The sequence below is a fragment of the Chrysoperla carnea genome, chromosome 5, assembly GCF_905475395.1.
Source record: "Chrysoperla carnea chromosome 5, inChrCarn1.1, whole genome shotgun sequence".
NCBI classification, from domain to species: Eukaryota; Metazoa; Arthropoda; class Insecta; order Neuroptera; family Chrysopidae; genus Chrysoperla; species Chrysoperla carnea.
This window is the reverse complement of record NC_058341.1, coordinates 6,644,553-6,666,647: the sequence shown is the minus strand read 5'-3', so window position 1 is coordinate 6,666,647 and position 22,095 is coordinate 6,644,553. Positions and strand designations below refer to the sequence as shown.

Sequence of the window (22,095 nt, the reverse complement as noted above, 5' to 3'; positions counted from 1 at the left end):
TGAACCTTTAAATCATGTTGCTTGTTCGAGGCAGAACTCCGGCTCAAGCAGTCGTTATAAAAAAATCACGAATTTCGACCGTTATCATAGAAAATATTCGTCCAATCGTCAAGTGAGAGCGATTTTTGAATTTTTTGGGTCAAAATTACTCTAAATAATGATTTTCATCAAATTCTGAAGCAAAAAATTTGTTTGTAATTTTTCGATTTTTTTGAAGGGGTACCCCTTAAGAAAATCCCAAATAATTGAATAAAATTTGTTGCCTCCAATTTCAATAAAACTCATAATATAAGGTAATTTTGACCCAAAAATTACAAAAATACCGTTTATTTGATGATTAGATGAGTAATTATCCAGGTATCGCTCAAAATAGTTCAAAAATATCAGAATTTCGATGGTTTTCATAGAAAATATTCGTCCAATCGTCAAGTGAGAGCGATTTTCGAATTTTTTGGGTCAAAATTACCCTAAATAATGATTTTCATCAAATTCTGAAACAAAAACTTTGTTTGTGATTTTTCGATTTTTTTGAAGGGGTACCCCTTAAGAAAAACCCCAAAAAATCGAAAAAGATTTATTGTCTTCAATTTCGATAAAACTCATTATATTAGGTAATTTTGACCCAAAAATTTCAAAAATCGGAATAATTTAATCATTGGATGCATAATTCCGAAGATATCATCAAAAATCTCATACCAAGAGCGATTCATCGGATCGATTTACGACAATTTCTTGGCAAATATTTGTTTAATAGTCAAAAGGACTGAATTTTCATAGCTTTTGGATCTAAATTAATTTGGAAAAACAAAAAACCTTTAAATAAAGTTTTAATAATCACATTTATTAGTTATTTTTAAAATCATAATAATAAAAAGTTTAAAAAACTTATTCCCGATTCATTCGACTTTTTCGCAAACTTGTATTAACATATTACTGTATTTTTTTTTCAGACGTACAAAACTAAGAATACAACAAATACAAAAATGCAAATCAACAATCATAATTTTATTACGGCCAGCTTTTTTGGAACAATTTTCGTATTATTTTTGGCTATTATAAACACAAAAGCAATACCTATAAGGTATGTATCGTAACGACATCTATGAAATAAATACTCAACACACATAGTGAGATTTTCTTTATCGAAAATGTTATTAACTTTTCATTTATGTATTTCCAGTGAAAATGGTGAAAAAGTACCATCCATTGATGAATTTGTTCAACTATTAAGAAAATCATACGATTATCAAAGGTAAGAGTGTTATACGGCGATGTTATCTACACTAACTAGAGGGACTCTAAATTTGTTATTAAGGACCGTGAGCGAATTTCAAAGTGAAATTTCCATGATTCTTTTTCCTGCGTTCTACAGGATTCATTTAGAAAGGAAATAGAATGTTTTCATTTTCGAGGTTTTTGACGATTGTTTTTTTTGTTATCCATGAAAAGAAATTCATTCAGAAATAAAAGACCCCTTCGACAGTTGTAAATATCCAGCCATTTTTTCCCACTGATTGTATAGGCCGACAAAAAATTACCATCGAAAAACTCTATTTCAATATATTCGACACTCGAACCACAGTTAAAACTTCAAATTTCTTTACCAAACTTTTATCAGCTCAAAAAAGAAAAAATAATCATAAAAATTGCAATTCAATATGGGATCATGGTCTACTATATACACTGTCATCTAGTTTTTTACTTGTGAACTATTAGTTAAGACACAAACCAGTATGATAACATTAAATGACCTTCAATAAACCTTTTCGGTTGAAAATTCAATTATTCGATTCAATCAACTTTAAAGCAGAATCATTCTTATAGAAGAACACAGAAAAATTGTCAAATAATCAACTTTTTTTTGTTCGTATGTGTATGAGTATGTCAATAAAAGCTCTATATTTTTATTATATATACGATGCAATAATGTGAAAAACTGATTTTCGATTTGAGTGAAAAAAGTAAATAGGGTTTTTAAGAAAATAAATTGATATTTATATAAATGATAAAAAAAATGAAGCATGAAGATGAAAAATCATAGTTGGATTTTCTCATATCAATTCCAAACACTTAATTCTAAAATTAAACATGATTTTACTACAGATTTATTTTTTTAATTCTGCATTTGTGAACAATAATAATCTCTTACGTCAATATATATAGGCAATGTTATTATCTAATATGTATTACAAATTGCCTATATATATAGAATAGGCTATTACTATTATTGAGTAATAAAAATAAATAAAAAACTTTTTTTTAAAATGACTCATAGAGCAAATATTTAAATAGTTTTATATAAATTTGTCAAATATATTTCATATTGACGTGCTGAAAGAAAAGTATGGATATCGAGAAGAAATGAAATGTTTTAAAAAGGTTGAAGGTGTTTGTTTATATACATCATTTAATTTAAAAAAAAATCCACCTACCATTTAACATTTTAAGTTATAATATTTACCAGAGACACATTTTCCATTTGATATGTGAAAAACAGGGACGTAGCTTAAATTAGGACTCAAAGGCGTCACAGTTGTAAAATTTATGTCGCATAGTGATGAGCAAAATTCGTATCGATCTTGCAGTCTTGGTCTTGTAAATTTTTCAAAACCGATACTAAGATTATCCGACAAGACCAATACTAAGACATAAAATCGTGTTATTAGCCTTGTCGAAGTGATACTATATTGGTCTCAGTTTTGAAAAATTGAAAAGGTCAAAACTAATTTTTGCAAGACCAAAACTTATAACAAGACTTTTTGTTGAAAATAATTAATGAACCCCCAAAAGAATTTTTCAATGTGCTTTTTTTATTATACCAGAACTAATTTTTCTTTCGAATTTGAAGTAAAACTAGAGAAATAAAGAAAAAGCAATAACTAATCTTCTAACTTTCGGTATAACACATCGAAATATGATCCCAAAAGGACTAAAAACATCGAAATTTCCCACGTAATCGAGTAAATTAAGCCTCTATCGTCCAATATTATATTTATTTAATGTTAAAAATCGAAAATCAGCGGGACCAACGTCTTTTTTGTTAATTGATTAATACATACTTGAAACTTCGTGAGTGGCTTCCTTTTAACGAGTCTACCAAACTTTCTTTCCATACGATAATTTTCGACAAGTGGTGCGTTTTCAAATGAGCATTGTAACGTAAAATTTAAGCCATCGATCGGAAAAACCGTAGCAGGAAAGTCGGACACTATGACCACTTGATACCATTATTAAGCAATAAAATATTTTGGTCGACAAAAATATTGAACCGATGTGCTTGTCTACCACCTCGAACATCCCTTACTAAAGAATTGCTGAATTGTTTGATAATTATCAGACCGATCATGTTCATTTGAAATCGCAGCACTTTCGAGAAAAGTCGTGGAGAGAAAGTTTGATAGACTCGTCAAAACAGAAGGCACTCACAAAGTTTCAAGTTATATATTGATTATTTAACAAAAATGGTACTGTCCCGCGGAATACCATAAAAGTTGTCTTTATAATGAAAGTTGTGTGTGTTGTCTTTATTATTAATCCAAATCTGATTGAATTCAGATGGACATTTTTCTATAATATTGAATATTGATTCTAATCGAGGTGTGTTGAATTTTGATTTTAAAACATAAATATAAAATTATAGAATATTTTTTTTTTTTGAAATAAATTATTAAATAATGAAATAAGCTAGTAGTTAGTGGTTGACCTAAATTCTCATTTTTAAATTTAGCAAAAAATACATTTATATATAAAATTGAAATGTGAAATGAAATGATACTTTGTCATTTTTAGCGAGTCAAACGATTCAAGCGTGTGTATTTGTGTATGTTGTTACTACTCTACATTTTAGTTAGTTTTATATATATTTTTTTTTAAAAACTAAATAGATACACGTATTTAATGACAGAAACTTGTTTTTTAATTTAAACTGGTTTTATTAAATAAACAACCTCAATCAGTATACTACAAATTATTATTACAACAAAAATATATGGTTGTATGAAACATTACTACCCGATTTTGGATTATATGTTGACATATGTTTGAAACACGCGGTATGCTTAGGATAACGGGTTCGATTCCCGCCGTCGCACACAAAATTCATTTAATTAATAGTTGTCATGGGCTGGTGTAGTGCATGGTATATGCATGAAGGAGGTGCACTCAGCTTCTGAAATTGAGGAGCTGATAAATGAAATTATCAGCGATAAGATGGTAAAACACATATGGTATCACAATGGGCTCAAAAACATTTCAATATTTTCCGGTCATGCCAATGAAGATATCACTTTTTCCGATGCGCAAATCAGAAAGTCAGATATCTATCGTAGTAACTAGGGTACAGTATCCTAAAATAATTCAATTATTTCAAAATAAAATAAAAAAACGATCACATAAATAAATAGTTAAGTTTTTAATACAAAAACAACAAAACAACATGCCATGCCATTTTAATAAGTTATATAACTGTCAGACATACCAAAAACCGTTTCACTTATACATACATACATACTTATAGATACATATTTATTAATTATTATTAATAACTAGCTGTGAACTACCCGCTTTGCTGGGCAACATCCAAACTTGCACCCCTCCCTCCACATTTCCTTGCGTGGGATAACAGTTTTGTAATGTACACGTCATGCTCTTTTATTTGATATCCCACTTAGGTATATTTGTAAATATTCGATAATTCCTTCCCACTTTCTCGCTACACCTTTCTACCCTCCGAAGGTTAAATGTAGATAAAAACAATAGATCTTTGAAACTGGTTGTTTAACGTGTCAATATTTGAGCTTAATCGATGCACAACTTTTTTAGTTTTTGAAGCATATCCCTTTCAACCCCTATTTCAACCCCTTACTCTACTATAATATGGATGTATTATACATAAAAACCTTCCTCTTGAATCACTCTATCTATTAAAAAAACCGCATCAAAATCCGTTGCGTAGTTTCAAAGATTTAAGCGTACATAGGGACATAGGGACAGAAAAAGCGACTTTGTTTTATAATATGTAGTGATTATTAATAATAATAGTTATATATACAGGTACTATATTGTAATACCATACTTATACATACCTAAAAATTTAATTAACAGGTAGGTCTTTTTACAACGTAATTCAATTGTAGTTCTTAAAAACTGTAAAACAATAAGCATATTGGCCGAAAAATAATTTAGATTTATGTCTTTTCTGCATTAGTGGCAGTTTAATTAAAATTATTTTAGGACATTCCCAAAAAACAACACTTTTTCTTAGTATCATATTTAAATCGGAAAAGCTCAATAATCGAAATACTTTTCGTTAACCCGAAATTGTCGTGCATAATTGCTGCAAATTTAATACTTTTATGGTTTTTTCATGGATGGCGTTGTCAAAACCGGACCAAAATGAAATAAGACGACACGGGAAGCACCAGCTTTCAAACAGTTAAAGAATTATCGCAAATCGGTTCACTCAGTCAAAAGTTCTGAGGTAACAAACATAAAAAAAAAATACAGTCGAATTGATAACCTCTTGTTTGAAGTCGGTTAAAAATGATATTGTTCGTTTGTATACACATCTAATTTGACTTAATTATATATGTACAGTCTGACTTAAATACATACATTCCAATTCTGTTTTTGCAATGCTTTATTTTATTTATAATGAATTTTTTCACAACAATCCTGGTAACTCGAACATATCCAGTAATCGAAACACCTCTGTTATTATATCGAGAGTTCGAATTATCGAAACTCAAATTCATTGCCATAAAAACGTGGATGTATTTACTTGAAATCCGCCACTGTGTAATCATACACATACCTATACTTATTAATTATTTATTTTTATAATAATATAAAGTATAAATTAATTAATTTAAAAATAAATATTTTTATAATATTTAATAATATTAACAATTATAATATTATATGAAAGTTGAAATATTTGTAAGCCATGTTTAGATATTGATTAATGATTACAAAATAATATATAAATATTCTTTAGAGTATTTATTGTGTTTAAGCCGTTTAAATAGATTTAAATAATTATTATATAGTAGGTTACGACCCAATAAAGCTATGACAGTTTTTAATCGATAATAAACGATATGATCGATTGAATATTAGATAAGGATGGTTAAATAATTGGTATAAGATATTTGAGAACTACGTTTTTTTAAATTTTGAAGGTGTATTCTGTTAGGGCTAGGAAAAGTTTGACAAAATATCTTGAATTTGAAATATTGATGCCTAACGATTTAGAGAGAATCACTTATAGAAGAAATACCACACAAACGCCATTCATTTTGTCACTTTAAGTGTATTTTATGGAAAAACGAGGGCTATTTGTTATAATTTTCTTTATCGGAAAATATTTGCCATGCTTTTAATTAATAGAAATGAAATTTCCGAATTAATCTTAAGAAAATTAGCCTTCTTACATAATAAAGCTTACCTTTAAAAACTAGAGCACTAAGATCGAGATTATTTTATTATTTGGGAACGTCCTTAAAATATATTCTCAAAAACATTGCCACCCCTCGTAGCGAATGTGGCAAAACGAAAATACAAAATATATTCGGTTTTATATTCGTAAGCTTGAGTATAATGTTTCCGTTCTTCGCAAACCGGGTATCAATGAATAACTAAGCCAATATTTGTTGACCCCGAGACGTTGCAGAATGACTAATATGTTCTTAAATATTAAAAACTTTTTGAATTTTCAAAATCGGCTCTACGAAAAATAAATTTTTGTAATTTTTTACAAGGTTTCGGAACTTTAAGGTACCTACTAATTAAAAATTGAACTTACCTTTTTAACCACAAGATGATTAAGTTAATTCTTGACCTTAAATCAAACATATTTGGGTTTTTTTATATGATGTTAATTCAAGAGAAACATCATTGCTAATCAATTAATTCATCGCTAAAAATCATGACCTTCTTAGAATTTGAAGGTATTTTTTTTAAATTGATTTAATATATAATTTAAATCCTGCTGAGTCAGTAGCGTCATTTGAATTGAACTGAATAAGAAAATTTTCCTCCGAAACAGGTTCTGATCGGCGTATTTGTAGTGGCATAATTTACAAATGTAACAGATCTTCATAAATTCTAGTCGAGGTAAAATAATTACAGTTTTGAATCAAATTTTACAGTGAAAAGGATAAAATATCCAAAAAATTGTCTATGGACAAAAAATTCTGAAAAGCGATCGAATTTTTCGGTAACTTACCCAAGTAAAATCTTCGTTAATTACTTATTACTCACGAATAGAAAAGTGATCTTGGTTTAAAAAAATCTTTACTAGTATGCAAGATATGAACGTTTAAAATTCCTCATCAAACAAAGAGGAAGATACCCCCTAGTGACGTCAAACGTGGGTATCGCCATAGAGATTACATATAAAACTTTGTTTAGCTAAAAGGGGATGGACAACCTTTGAATGAAATCTTTGATTGCTTATAACTTCTTGTTTTTTTAATAAATTTTACACATTCAAATTTTACCATGGTATCAAGTCTAGTTTTACATTTTAATGGGTAATGTTATCCATATTACCCATATCATATTATTCTGTACCCCCCGCTACATAAAAGCGAGACATGGAAACCTTGACTCTATGTAGATGTAAATTAAATTCATTATTTTGCAAATATTTGACACATTCTAAAATTGGCCCATATCAAAAAATCAAAATTAGATAATCGTATTTTGAAATATACCCAAAAATAAAAAATAAATTCAATTGACAGTAACAAATGAAAAAGATATAAATCTAATTTTTTTGTATATTAAATTAAAGTATTAATAGCTTTAGTAAGAATACGTTAAAATAAAATAAATTTATTCTTATTTTTTTTTGCCAAAAGAGTTATTACGAAATAACATGTTATTTTTTATTATACAAGAAAAGATAGATATTTTCAATGACCTTGTAAAGAATTTCTGCTTTATAGTTTTTGATTAAGCGAATAACAATAAATGAAATATTATTATTATTAAAAAAAATTAAATAAATAAATAAAAAATGAAAAAAAAAACGTATTTAAATACATGAGAAAATCTTATTAACTTCATGTAAATTTAAATAAAATACAGAGTTTACCGTAAATGGGTTGCCAGTTACGAAAACTGTTAGGTTTTTTAAATTTAGGCACATGATGATCATTTCATAAACCTCAATTTTTTTGTAATTGCAGAAATAATGTTTATTATTGTATTTTTTATCTTCCCTGCACCACCACCAAAAACATGCAGTAATTACGTAAAAAAACATACAATTATTTTACATAATACGCGAGTGGTGACGAGTTAAGAAAAATTTTAAAAAAATATGAAAATCGCTAGTTATTTATGATCAAAAACTTTTTCCATATTCTGATAGTTTATTCGAGAGAATCGGGATCTATTAGGAATACTTTTTGGAATTGTATTTCTACTTACGCCTCACTCTGTATGAAAAATTTATATAAGCAATAATTTTGCATGTACAAATTTTATTCATGTGTGTTTGTAAAACCACATATTTCCAGTGATTTTCAAACAATTTTCTCATTCACCACATTGCTTTGTTGCCTGTGAGTCTGCTAAAATTAAAGTACTTTTCCATGACATAGAAAGATGAAAATTACAGAACACTTATAAGACAAAAATAAGTCATAATACTAATCAGATAATCGCACAGAACTTGTCTCAAGTGCGAATCTTTCCGAAAAAAAGACAATCCCTCTTTCATAAACTTAATATTGCTACGATAAAATTTTCTTGACTCGTCATTCATCCAACATATCGCACATATAGTAGACGAATCCAAACTTTTCCATTTTCATTCGAAAGCTCTATTGATTGAAAACATAGCCACAACGTATTTCTGAAAAATAAGAAGAAAGAGAAAAGCCGATTATTTTTAAAATAGAAATGAAAGCATAAGTAATATATTAAAATGTTTACATAATAATTATTCGACACGCAATCAACAAAAATGAATTTATTTTGCTAATGAGAGTGAATTCATTCGCTCACCTCACCATATGAATGAATTTACCATTATTTTAGTCTAAGAACTAAAATGAAAAAATTCAAATGTGTTATCATAAAATTTCTTACAAATTTTGATGCATAGCGAACGAATAATCGGAAAATTGAGACAAATGAATTAAACTAAATATGATATGCCTTAAGATTATGGCGTGTCCATGACAGGAATACTGTATATCCAATATTCATTTCAAGATATTTGATTTTGTAAGAAAATCTTTTATACTGTATTAGAAATCTATACTGCGTTAGAAATCTGTTAAAAAATTTAAGTTTCTACCTTCAATGGTTTGCCGATTTCTATTTCGTACAACTATAAAATATAGTTTCAGATTTTCGATTAATAAAGAAGCAGTCCTAACATACTACTTGTGAGAGTAATAATTAGAATAATAGTTAAAAACAAATCCAAGTAACACGACATTTAGGCAAACGTGGATCTGTATTTGTCTATAAAATTATTTTCATGGATTTTCCATATACAAAATTTCATGGTCACTTCCACCCCTCAACCTACAACTTCCTGGGAGTTAAATAGGTATAGATAAAAAAAACCATCTTCGAAGAAGGTTGTATATTGTGTAACAATTTTTCCGCTAGCTCCCGAACTATGCGTACTAGGTATATATACATGATGTACAAATGACCGGAACAAGAATGAAACGTAAAAACGAATCCGTTTTTATTTCTTTTTTAGTCTTGATCGCACGTTATTAACAAAACCACCACCACCTACAATTAATCAAACTGTTCGTATAAATAAGAGTATTACCATTAAAACCAACCAATAATGGACGCAGTGACTTGAATATATGTATTGGGTATTGCCAAGGCGTAAAATAGGAGAGAAAAAAAAATAAAAACTTTTCTAATGATTATTAATTAAAATACAAACAGAGTACTTTTAGACCGGCAGCTAACAACACTTTCAATTTGCTTATAAACTATGCAATAACCAAAAACACTTTCTGGATTGTGGTAAATGCGTTTCCTTGAATAGTACGTGCGCCAAGGCAAGTTTAAAGTTGTAGTTGAAATAATTTGTACCTGATTTTCAACTTTAATGATGAATTTTGTTATAATTCCATGAATGTAGACGAAAAATAAGAATACAATTTTTCGATATCTGTCTTGGTTTTCGAAATATTGAAAGCTAAAGCCTTGGCGGTCGTACTACCTTAACAAAAAGTTTACAAGAACAGCCTATACTCATCACTCTCTCTAATTCTACTTCTTCCCAAACGCGACATCATTTTTCTTCATTCATTCTCTAGAAAAATGCTTCAAACTTTAGTCTCGAGTTAATTATACATCAAATTGAGTTTTTTCAAGTATGAACAGAAAAAAAAATACTTTTTTTTTGTATTTTATTTATAACAATAGTCATCTTGAACAATAACTAACGTCAACAATAAAACCTCTTTCCGTCTTCACACACACACACACACACATATTCACCCGAACATGCACGTGGTGTGTTTGGGGTGGGGGGGCGAGTTTATAAGGGAGGATTTTATTTACTTATATTGTTACATAACAAGGTCAAAGGGCGCATATATACATCACAATTATTTTTTTTTAAATGTTGGAAAATTTTTTTTATATGAACAAATTTAAATATTAAATGTAGGAAAACCAAGTGAAAATAAATAATTGACTGAGATAATTGCTGAAAATTCTCTGCGAAATCCTCCTAATATCTCAATCTACCTCTCATTTTAAAGCTTACCGTGATTTCTAATGGCGAAAAATAGACTTACGGTCTAAAAATATACCGCTTAGGAAAAAAGCAGACTAAAAGAATAATATTAAAACATAATTTTGTTCATTATGTAATTTTTATATCATTGGTGTAATAAAATTGCATATATACAATTATAAATAATATATCCATACTATAATTTGTTCACCATGTTTGTAGCTACGGGTACGGGAATATTTTACGGCTGCTAAGAAAATTCACCCGATCTATGCTGCTCATTTACGAACTCAAACTCACTTTTTACGTCCTGGGTACGCTTTTAAATTTTCAGCTCGATTTCTCATTTCGTTTTCGAGATAGACTAAGTAGATGATTTTATGAACACCTTAGCCAAAATTTTGTTTGTATTAATATTTCTAAGCGTTACAAGCTTGGTACTAAATCGAATATACCTTGATATATTTCATCTATAGGGTATATACAAATTGGAGAAAAGAATTTTTATTTCTGTCTGTGCAATTAGCAAAGTTGTTTGCATATAATACAAATTGCTTATTTTAGACAATATATACGAAAAATTAAAATGTTTATAAAGTTTTTGACAGTTTTGTGTCACATTAACACAGCGTGACTCAGTTCTTTTTGCTGTCTCAACATCCCATTTTTGGCCAGCTAGATTTTTTTTAGCCAGAAGATATTTAACACGCCTTCTATATAAATTTCAAGTCGATTCTCTGTACGGTTTACGATAAAATAGTTATTAAAAACAGCTCTTCTTACATGAGGTGGTACATTAAGAAGTCGTAAAAATATTGGTATTTTATTCAAGTGCTTTTAAAAATGTTTTGCCATTTACATAAAATACTTTAATCAATAGTCCTCAAGTTTTATGCTTTAAAATCATACCAAAATCACGAACTGTGCAAAAAAATGAAAAACTTTTTTTTGGTAAAAACACTGTCTTTGATAGTTAATTTCCCCGAAACCGTACAGGGAATCGATATGAATGTTTTATTGATAAGTTATGATTAATTGATAAATAAATTTTCAAATTTTTGGGATCATTTATTTGGTATCAAAATACCTTAATCATAATTAAATGGTCGACTCTTTATATTTTTCAAGTTTTTAATAAATTATTTAATCCATAAAGTTTATAATAATATTTAGTTAAATGAAAATTATCATATTTTTACACCCTTCTTCAAACTTCTATACTATTTTTTTTAACCCATCGCGTCACGCCGTCATATCTTTAATCAATATATCTATCTCTTGAATTATAATTTTAGATTAAAAAAAATAAATAAAAATATATATAATAAAACAAAATTAATAATAATATATATACCCTTCTCTTACATTTAATTAAGTCTCTGTCATTTTTTTTTGTATACCTTTTTATTAGAAAGTTATCGATTTGTGTTTTTTTATTTTATTAATGGATTGTTTTTGTCATAGTTATTTTGGTGATATATCAATGTTTGGGTAGATTTCAACTGGGCACTTATTTCTTCACATACTAAAGCACCAAATTTATTTGTGGCTTCATCTTAAGGCAAAAAATTAAACTTTTTTTTTTTTACGAAATCTGATTATTTCTAGAACTTTTCTTACGTTTCTTAAAATTATCATTGGTTCATATTATTCGAAACATTAGTCCAGATAATCAGTTATAGAAATTAACTAAGAAAGCGTCAAAATTTTTTTTTGTTTTTTAGAAGTTTAGAGCCCAGATTTCAAATAAGAATCGAATTAGTTATCAATCAATCTTAATGACCTGACAATACACTAAAATTTTACAGTACAATTTTTTTAAGGATGTACGAGCGCTGAGCAATTTTGGCTAAAATTGGTATTATGGCAAAATGGTAGATGGATGATATGTTTTCATAGATTTCCCCAAAACTAGTCGGTGGAAATTAAAAATAGACTATTTAAATTAAAGTTAAAACCTTAATAAATTATTGAAAAGAAAAAAGCGCCGCTGTGCCCGACTAAATAAGGATGTATAAACACGGTAGTGGGGCCACAATTTTAAAAAATTTATATATATTTTCAATTTTGACTATGAATTATGTTATAACTTGACCGTATAAACCGAAAAGTAAGCATAAAATTGTTCGATATCTAGAGTTATTTTCAAAATATCGAAAATTGAAAATTTTGTATAAGTATTTGGAAAATCAAGGCAGATATCGAAAAATTGTACTTTACTTTTCATCTACATTCATGAAGTTATAAAATTTATTCTCAAAGTTGAATCCCATTTATGGATGGAGACACGTTTTTTTTTTAAATTGTTTTCATTCGTTTCAAGTGAAAATTATCAAAAACTTTCTAAATATGTCGTTTTTTTTTAGATTTGTCCATAAAAGCAATGTATTTTATATCGATTTTCAATGAATTTTTTCTTAAAAATTTTCATGAATACCTACCTAAGCTGAAATTTTAACAACATAGTCTTTGAGTAAAAGTCCCATTAAAAACTTTTGAGACTTTATACCTTAATGTTATGTCCGAACAACCTTAAGCTATAAATTAAAGCACAATTCACCTTGATTCGTTGAATTGTTTCATTTTTATTCAAATTTTAATTAACATCACTCTTATTGTGTAAAAGATCGTATATCATCTTAAAATTTTCCAATCGATATAAAATTTATGCGATTTCAATTCGCACTTAATTTATTAAAACAAATAATAATTTTTCGTTGAAAATTAATAAATAATAATTTTATTAATGACGCAATGTTTACACACACACATTAAAATTGAATATTGAAGAAAAGCTTATGGATTTTATCACACGAAGCTAAATGATTATAATTATTACTTTTTTTTTAGTACTACTCAAATTATAGAATAATAATTATATGAATAATAATTTAAAATGTTATCAATGAAAATTTAATAGCTATAATGACATTATGACAATAATCACATGCAAAATGAATTAAATAAAAATTTTTTTTAATATTTTTTTTATATTTATAATGTTTATTCGTTTTGTTTATTATTACTATTACGATAAATGATGCTTGGACCTTGAAAAATTTTCTAATAATTTTTTATTTTATTACATACAATATTTAAAATCTATAAATATTGAAAAATTATGGTTCTGTATCTGTAATTTTAATAAAAAATACTTTTTAATGGACAAACTTTTATTGTACTAAAAAGTAGAAAATAATTTTATCTATAAATCTCTCATACCCGACTATTTGTAAAAGATTGAGGCGGTTAACTTAAAATATCAAAAAAGGAATCGGATCGCCTCATCTACTCCACATGCCTAATTACTTTTCGATTCATCGTTAATATTAAGCGCCTCAAGCTTTTATAAATAATAATAATAATGACAACAAGAACTTCCCTATACTATGGAATATTACTGAACCATTAAATTATTGATATATTCTCAGACTCCCTCGCTATGTAATAATAATAATAATGATAATATCGAAATATTATTTTTTTTTGAAGTTTATGAAGAAAATATGTTAAAAACTTTTTTTTTATGATATACAAAGTACCTCCTGACCGATTGACTGACTGACTAAATTTTGAATTGAACTCCGGTTCTGTTCAAGTTAAATTCCCATGACAACATCAACAAAATTTTATTTATTGTAATAAAAATACTGCAGATATTACAGAGATGTGTTTGTTATTAAACAGAAAATGTTATTACAGTCAAAATTGTTTATAACGACAAAATTGCAAAGTCTCGATTTAATTCCTATATAAACACATATATGAATGTAACGACTATACCAACATCGATTATAGGAACATATCGGTTATAGCGACCAATATACGTTGGTTGAGAATATGTGAAAATACTTTTGTTACTTGAACATAATTTTTCAGTTTAACACAAACAACAACATATAACTATTTCGAGCCTTTCTCAACTTTATTTTGAACCTTAGTAACTCATATATCGGTTATGGTGACCAAAAGTTAGTCAGTTATAACAGCTAACATGTATCGATTTTCGGTTTAAATGACAATAAATTTTGGTCCATTCAATGTCTTTATAAGCAATTTTGACTGTACTTAACTTTTTTAACTAAAAAATTTTCAATACTTTTTTCTTCATATTCTTTTTTATACAAAATGGTGGAAGCGCGTAGAAGTCAGGGACGTTTATAATATTTACTTATAGGCTAGTATTTAGCCCGAAATTGGATTGAGGCTCTGATCTGGACGCTATTTTCGTCAAAGGATACCTCCAGTAAAAATCATTCATTTCCATAAAACATTAAAGAAATACATTTTTCTTATTTTCTCACAAAAATAAAAATATTCCTTGGATAACCATGATTCTGCTGTCCTTATATATGAATTTGCGTAAAATTTTTAGCCTAATGGGAAATCAAACTTTCTATGTTGCTAAAGTTATCCAAAAGTTATTCAAAATTCAACTATTGCTAAAATCGTTGTTCGCTAGGAAAAACCATGAAAATAGGTTTTAGAGTCATAGAAAATATTTTTTTTTTTTAATTGGAAAAATCATACCATTCCTAGAATTGGTTTTAATTTCTGGGAATAATTCACGTTCAATTTACGTTCAGTTTGCAATAACTGAACAAAATTGAGTCCTTGCAAAATGTTTAAAGAAATTGAAATTTTGTTAAAAATACAAGACCGTGTGACGAATTTAAATTACCAAATTTTATTTTTGAATATTTCATAGTACAATTACTTTACAAGATTAAAATATTAAAATTTATGCCTTTTTCTAAAAAAAGAATGAAAATAACTTTTCATTAAAGTAAGAGTTCGTTTTAAAATATTGATGATTTTCGAATATATTTAGTAGTGTAGGGGAAATCTTTATGATTTGGAGTAGTTTTTTTCCAAATTTTTATACCATGTATATGAAATATACTAAGGTATACTAAGTTTAGTCCCAAGTTTGTAACGCTTAAAAATATTGATACCATGAACAAAATTTTGTTATAGGTGTTCATAAAATCACCTCCATTTCCAGTTGTCTGTCTGTCTGCCTGTCGTCTGTCCGTCTTTTATCACGATTACTCAAAAACGAAAAGAGATATCAAGCTGAAACTTTTATAGCGTGCTAAGGACGTATAAAGTGAGGTCAACTTCGTAAATGAGCTACATAGGTCAATTGGGTCTTTGGTCCGTAGGACCCAACTTTTAAACCGTTAGAGATAGAACAAAAGTTTAAATGTAAAAATTGTTCCTTATAAAATAATAACCAACTTTTGTTTACAACATTTTTTCGTAAATATCACTGTCAAGTCTCTGTTTTAACTTTTTTTTTTTTGGTTTAATACTACTTTGAGAAGGTTTATAAAGTTCACTTTTCCATTTTTTTGGTATATTTTCCGAATATATCTCGATAAGATTGAATAATAGTTTTTTCTCGAAAGGGTGCGAATGCACTTAAAAAGTAGCGAGACGAATAATTCAAATTTACTTCAAATAATCCAAAGATCCGATAATATTATATCGACAAGAATCGACAGACAACAGTCTCCTCTATATTTTATCGATGATTTGAGATATCCCACAAGAGGATAAAATAATTGACAAAAGTGGTTTGTGAGATGAATATTTTTGCTATTGATTATACAAAAAAAGGAAAAATTTTTTTTATATGAGTTTTTCTTCTCTTGCTTTTATATTTAAATATAAACCTTTTCAAAATGAAAATTCTATATAGAACAAAGGGAATATTATCAAAAGAAAATTATGTGTGTATCTTTGAAGTATAGAGTAGTAGTTGAACCTACAGAGTAGCAGCATTTTATAACGAGTGCCCAATGGAAATGGTTGGAAATACTTATATGGGGCCCATTAGTATAAAATTTAGAAAAGTCACAAAAAAGTTTAGTTCAAGATGACTAGATTTTTGATATTTCGTTTCTTATTGAAAATAGGTACAAATGAAGTACGTTTTATACCTGAGATCGCATTTTCCAGTGCTCATTCTCGGGATATTTGGATAAAAGGCTTGATTTTTTTTAATATAAAGTTGAACTAAATCTTAATCAATTCTGAAAACTTTAGGGGGTTGATCGATTATTTAAATAAATAAATGACTTCAAAAGTAGGCATATTGGTCTTATGGGAAAACGGTAGATGGATGATATGTTTTCATAGATTTCCCCAAAACTAGTCCGTGGAAATAGAAAAATAACTATTTAAATTAAAGTTAAAATATTAATAAATTGCTGAAAACAAAGAAAACCCACATTGTGCCCGACTAATTAAGGATATATGAGCGCGGTAGTGGGGTCCCAAAAATAAAATATATATTTTCAATTTTGAAGATAAATTATGTTATAGCTTGACAGTATAAGACAAAAAGTAAGAATAAAATTTTTCGATATCTGAAGTAATTTTCAAAATATCGAAAATTGAAAGTTTTGTTTAATTATTGAGCTTTCGATATTTCGAAAACCAAGTTAGATTCTTATTTTTCGACTGTACTTATAAATTCTCCCTCAAAGTTCATCATACATCCCGTATATGGATGGATAAACTTGGTTTCTTCTTTTCTATGCCATTGCTAATATTTTGCTAAAAATTTTCTAATGGTCAGAAATTTTGAAGAAAAAAAAACCTTTTTGAGTAAGCGTGAAGGGTTACTAAATATGTAAGCTTTTAATCAATCATGAAGCACGCTATATAACATGATCCCATTTTTACCCAGTCATTTTTTTCATAACAATTGACACTTTTGGATTGTTAGAGAGAAAATATCTTCATATATATATTCTATTCATTTAACAATAAAAAGCACTACTGTATATAGGGGAAAACTGTGTGTGAGAGTGGAAAAGGAAAAGCTAACACGTAGTGCTTTTTTTTTAATGTTCTATATAGAACAAAATTGATGAAGCTTAAAGCAAAAATCTTAAACGAACTTTATACTATGAAACTATATTAAAATAAGCCACAGTTTTTTTTTTAAAGCAGCGGCGGCAAAGTCCAGAAATCATTTATTTAATAGGGGACACCTAATCCTGATGTCGAATTGGCCATATTACCCATAAAAATGTAAAACTAGACTTGATACATTATTTGACAGTGAAATTAAAATTGATTAAAAAACGAAGAAGTTATAAGCAATCAAAGATAGCATTCAAAAGTTTCCCATCTCTTTTTAGCAAAACAAAGTTTTATATGTAATCTCTATAGCAATACCCACATATGACGTCACTTGTGGGTATCTTCCTCTTTGTTTAATTAGGAATTTTAAACGTTCATATCTTGCATACAAGTAAAGATTTTTAAAAACCAACTTCACTTTTTGTGTTCGTAAAGTGAGAATTCTTCATCTGAAGTGATAACAAAAATTTAGTCAGATTCCCTATTGATTCGCGAACTTCTCAATCATTCTGTGTACGTATTTATCGAAGCGGCGAGTTACTGCTAGCGTTTTTTTATATAAGTATTTTATCTCTTTCTCATACATATCTACGTGAAAATATTTTCTTTATGTGGGTATTGAAACATTATTTTTTTCAAATCCATTACCTTTGTAAATAAAAAGAAATTTTCAACCTTTGATGTTGATTTTTTCTTTTTTAAAGCCTTTTTTTTTCTGCGATAATGTTGATTATTTTTACAAATCAATATTATTCGACTATAGTAAGTTATATATGCTTTCCGAAAAAAAAAAATCATTGGAAAATCTGATTTTTCAATATTTTGATTCGGAGACTATAAAAGATACATATCAGCTCGATCCAATAGGGGTGGAAATAGGCGTCAAAGTTCGAATTAGGACCAAAAATTTGATAGTTTTCACCACCTTTAAATCTGTAAAAATCCTAAAGCCTAAAACTTCGTCAAGATCAAATTTCACTAAAATTGTTATTTTACGAAGTAAATTATGATTTAGAATTATCGGAGTAGGCTAGTAATATATTTTGGGAGGGATTACAAGCCCAGATCTTAATCTTGACCCAATTTTGATGAAGGAATAGGTATCCCGTTCATAACTAAATAAAAAGACAAAGAATTTTTCGTTTTTCAATACATGGTGGAAATAAGCGACAAAAAATAAGAGACTCCTTAAAATCTGTAAAAATCCTGAAGCCAAAAACTTCGTCAAGATCAAATCTGCGTAAAATCGTTACTTTTCGAAGTAGGTAAACTTGATTTAGAATTATCGGAATAGGCTAGGAATATTTTGTTGAACAAAATAATCGGTATTTTGTTAATAAATAAATAAAAATGGGAAACAATTTTTCCTGAAAGTATTTCCATAGTTCCAAGAATTAGAGATTACGGGTGCAAAAAAACATACAATTTACTAAATCATCAGAAAACACAATAATGAATGAAAACAACACATTTAAATTTTTGTGCACTAAAAATACATTCATTCAAGAGTTTGTTCTTTTTGATTTCGATGAACTACACTCAGTGCAAGTAGAAAGCGATAGTGCTTATTACAATGATATTAAAACTTTTCTTTTTCTACTTAAACTTAAATATAAATCGTATATACACTATTGCTTAGAAAAAACATAAAAGAATTATAAATAAAAATAAATATTCTTAATTATATTTTGCACCTGTTAGCTTGTATGTCGTCATATCCGTCTGATCAGTCTTACTTTAACATTAATAAATAATACAGGAGCTGGCAGTTGGACACTGAAAGGTTTCACATGATTTAAAAGTCTTTTCCAATATTTTTTAGCTCGATTTTTCATTAGCTCATTCAGTTTTTCCAAGCATATAGTCATAAAATCAGGTTTGATCGATTCGTTAATATCATAGTAAACTCCTAATCAAACGATCAAATCCAGAATGTTCTTAGCTTCTCCTTTTCTAGTTGTTTCGAGTACCGTAAACTCTTACTTGAAACAGGTAAGAACACTTTCGACCAAATTACTACTCCAAACTAACAAAAAATCAAATTGGTTCATCTGTTTAGGAGCTTCGATGCCACATGCAGACACACAGATACCTCTTTGTTAGTCGGGGTCTACTAAAAGAGCGCATAAAAATACGGATTGTGGAAAACTGCCAGAAAAAATGAACCTAAAACCATCAAAAAATCGATTCTACAAGGGTCATCAAAGGAAAAACCTGGATGACCTATATCATTTTTGATGAAGGGATGTCCCAGCGTCTGGAATAATCAATAAAAAAACATATAGCTAACATTTTATAAAATAAACTATACGACCATCCATTCAACCGCATCACAGCTGTCCGTCTGTTTGTCCAGCTATCTATCAAATCAGTAATGTCTTTCATCAATATCAATATAAATATAATATGATATATGTACACCACAAAACTTCCTTGTACAGTTTCAGAGAGTAAACAAAATGGATATTCTCAATACACAAAACCTGTTATAATGGTATCGTCTGTAACGATGAAAATAAAAGGTCTGGATTGAATCCTTATATAAGCATATATATGAATCTGTCGGCTATAACAGCGACCAATATTCATTGGATTTATATGCTGATATATTGGCTATAAACGATCAATGCAAACAACATGAAACAAACAACATACTTTATTTTGAGTAGTATTAACTTTATTCTGTTTCAACTAATATTAGAATGCAGATATTGCTTATAACGATTATCGGTTAAAGCGACCAAAATTATCGGTCCCTTCAATATCGTTATAGTCGATTTTAACTATAATATTGAAATTTATAAAAAATATGCACAATCAGGTAGAGTTAGACATCATTCCATGACCCTGTAAAATGGAATCAAAGAATATAAATAAATGAATTAAAATCGTATTTTTGCGTGATTACAATGCTTCCATTAATTTGCACAAGGAAGTCAAAATAAAAAACAATTGTGTGTTGGAAATGAAATGTATATTAAGGTACATAGAATTCTATAAATTTATATTATTTACATATTAGACAATGTGATTCATGAAAATAGATATTGTGTAATTAACATATGGAAACTCGACTATATCAATTATTAGTGCTGCCTTCAATTACTCAATTCAATTATTTAGTAATTAAATGGTGTATTTAATGCGTAGAATGTAACGACGGCTACAAAGATTGATTTCTTGAGAAAAGACTGGGACCCCCGTCGATTGCGAGACTCTGGGCCAGTACCCAGTGGAAAACAGGAGTCTGTGAATTTTCAAACGTATTTGTGAAAGCAGTTCATCAAGGCGGTATGTTTTTAACCTCTATGTAAGTGTAGAACCGGAAAAATTAGCTCTTTTCAATTCTATATGGTGTTCCCCTGCATTAACGTAAATAACTCCCAAAAACTTAAGCGAAAAAAGGTTTAGAATCATAGGTAATATTACTTTCTACAACTTGCTTATTATACTTACATAGTTTACTATGAACGAGATAGGTTTTCGTTTTTATACCATGTTTATATGAAATATATCAAGGTATACTAAGTTTAATCTCAAGTTTGAAACGGACAAAATTTTGGTATAGGTGTTTATAAAACACATAATTAGTCCATATCCGGTTGTCTGTCAAGAGAGATATCAAGCTAAAATTTTCTAGCGTGCTTCGGACGGAAAATGAATTTTCTTGTTAGCTCTTCTCTACTATTCTAATAAAATATTTTCAGGACAACCTACCTATAGAACAATTTCTTATATAACATATACAAATATGAACAACTTTATACTTTTCCTATTATTGCTGAATAGGTGAACATTTAAAAAATATTTTCCATAGTCATTTAAAGTTGGCAATTATTGTTTCCATATATCTATCTCATCATTATTATTATTATTATTATTATTATTATACGAACACAAAAACATAATCATAATTATAATAATCATAATCATCATAATAATAATCATAATCATAATAATCATATAGACGTACATACTGTACAGCGATGACGCACAACTAACATCCATGAAAACAAAAACAAATAGATAAATGACGAACGACAATCAAATATATATAGGATAGCTTTACATAAACAGTAGGTACAGAGTATATACACACATAATACAGGCGCCAGAAAAGCTTCCATAGCTGATTGGGAACTATTGCTCCATCGATCCGAGTAAAATTCGAAACAGGATGGATAAAAAAGTGAATCAAAATTTTTCGGGGGTTTTCTATGCTTTCATATTTCAAATACGTAAATTATTTGTCAAATATTAAGGCTGATCGGACAATATACAGTGGGCCAAATTCGATATTTTCATAGGGTATCTCCATATAAAACTATACGAGATAGAAAAAATGGATAAAAAATGGATAGTAGAGTTCTTTCAATCTTTTTTTTTTTGAGACAATCATTGGCGTCAACAAAAACGCATTTTTTCTTTCGAGTTACAAGTAAAAGCTCGATTTTTCGACTTTTAAACTTATGAGAAAAACGTCGTTGTTT

The 22,095-nt window shown here is 28.2% G+C and overlaps 1 protein-coding gene across 1 annotated transcript in view; it reads left to right on the top strand.

Moving 5' to 3' along the window:
• The first annotated feature begins 963 nt into the window (after nucleotides 1–963).
• The window catches only part of LOC123301779, a 38,870-nt gene continuing 17,738 nt past the window's right edge, over nucleotides 964–22,095 (top strand). The window contains exons 1-2 of the mRNA XM_044884678.1: nucleotides 964–1,081; nucleotides 1,181–1,252. Coding sequence (XP_044740613.1) covers nucleotides 984–1,081; nucleotides 1,181–1,252 — 170 coding nt within the window. The 5' untranslated portion in view covers nucleotides 964–983. The remainder of the gene's footprint in view (nucleotides 1,082–1,180; nucleotides 1,253–22,095) is intronic.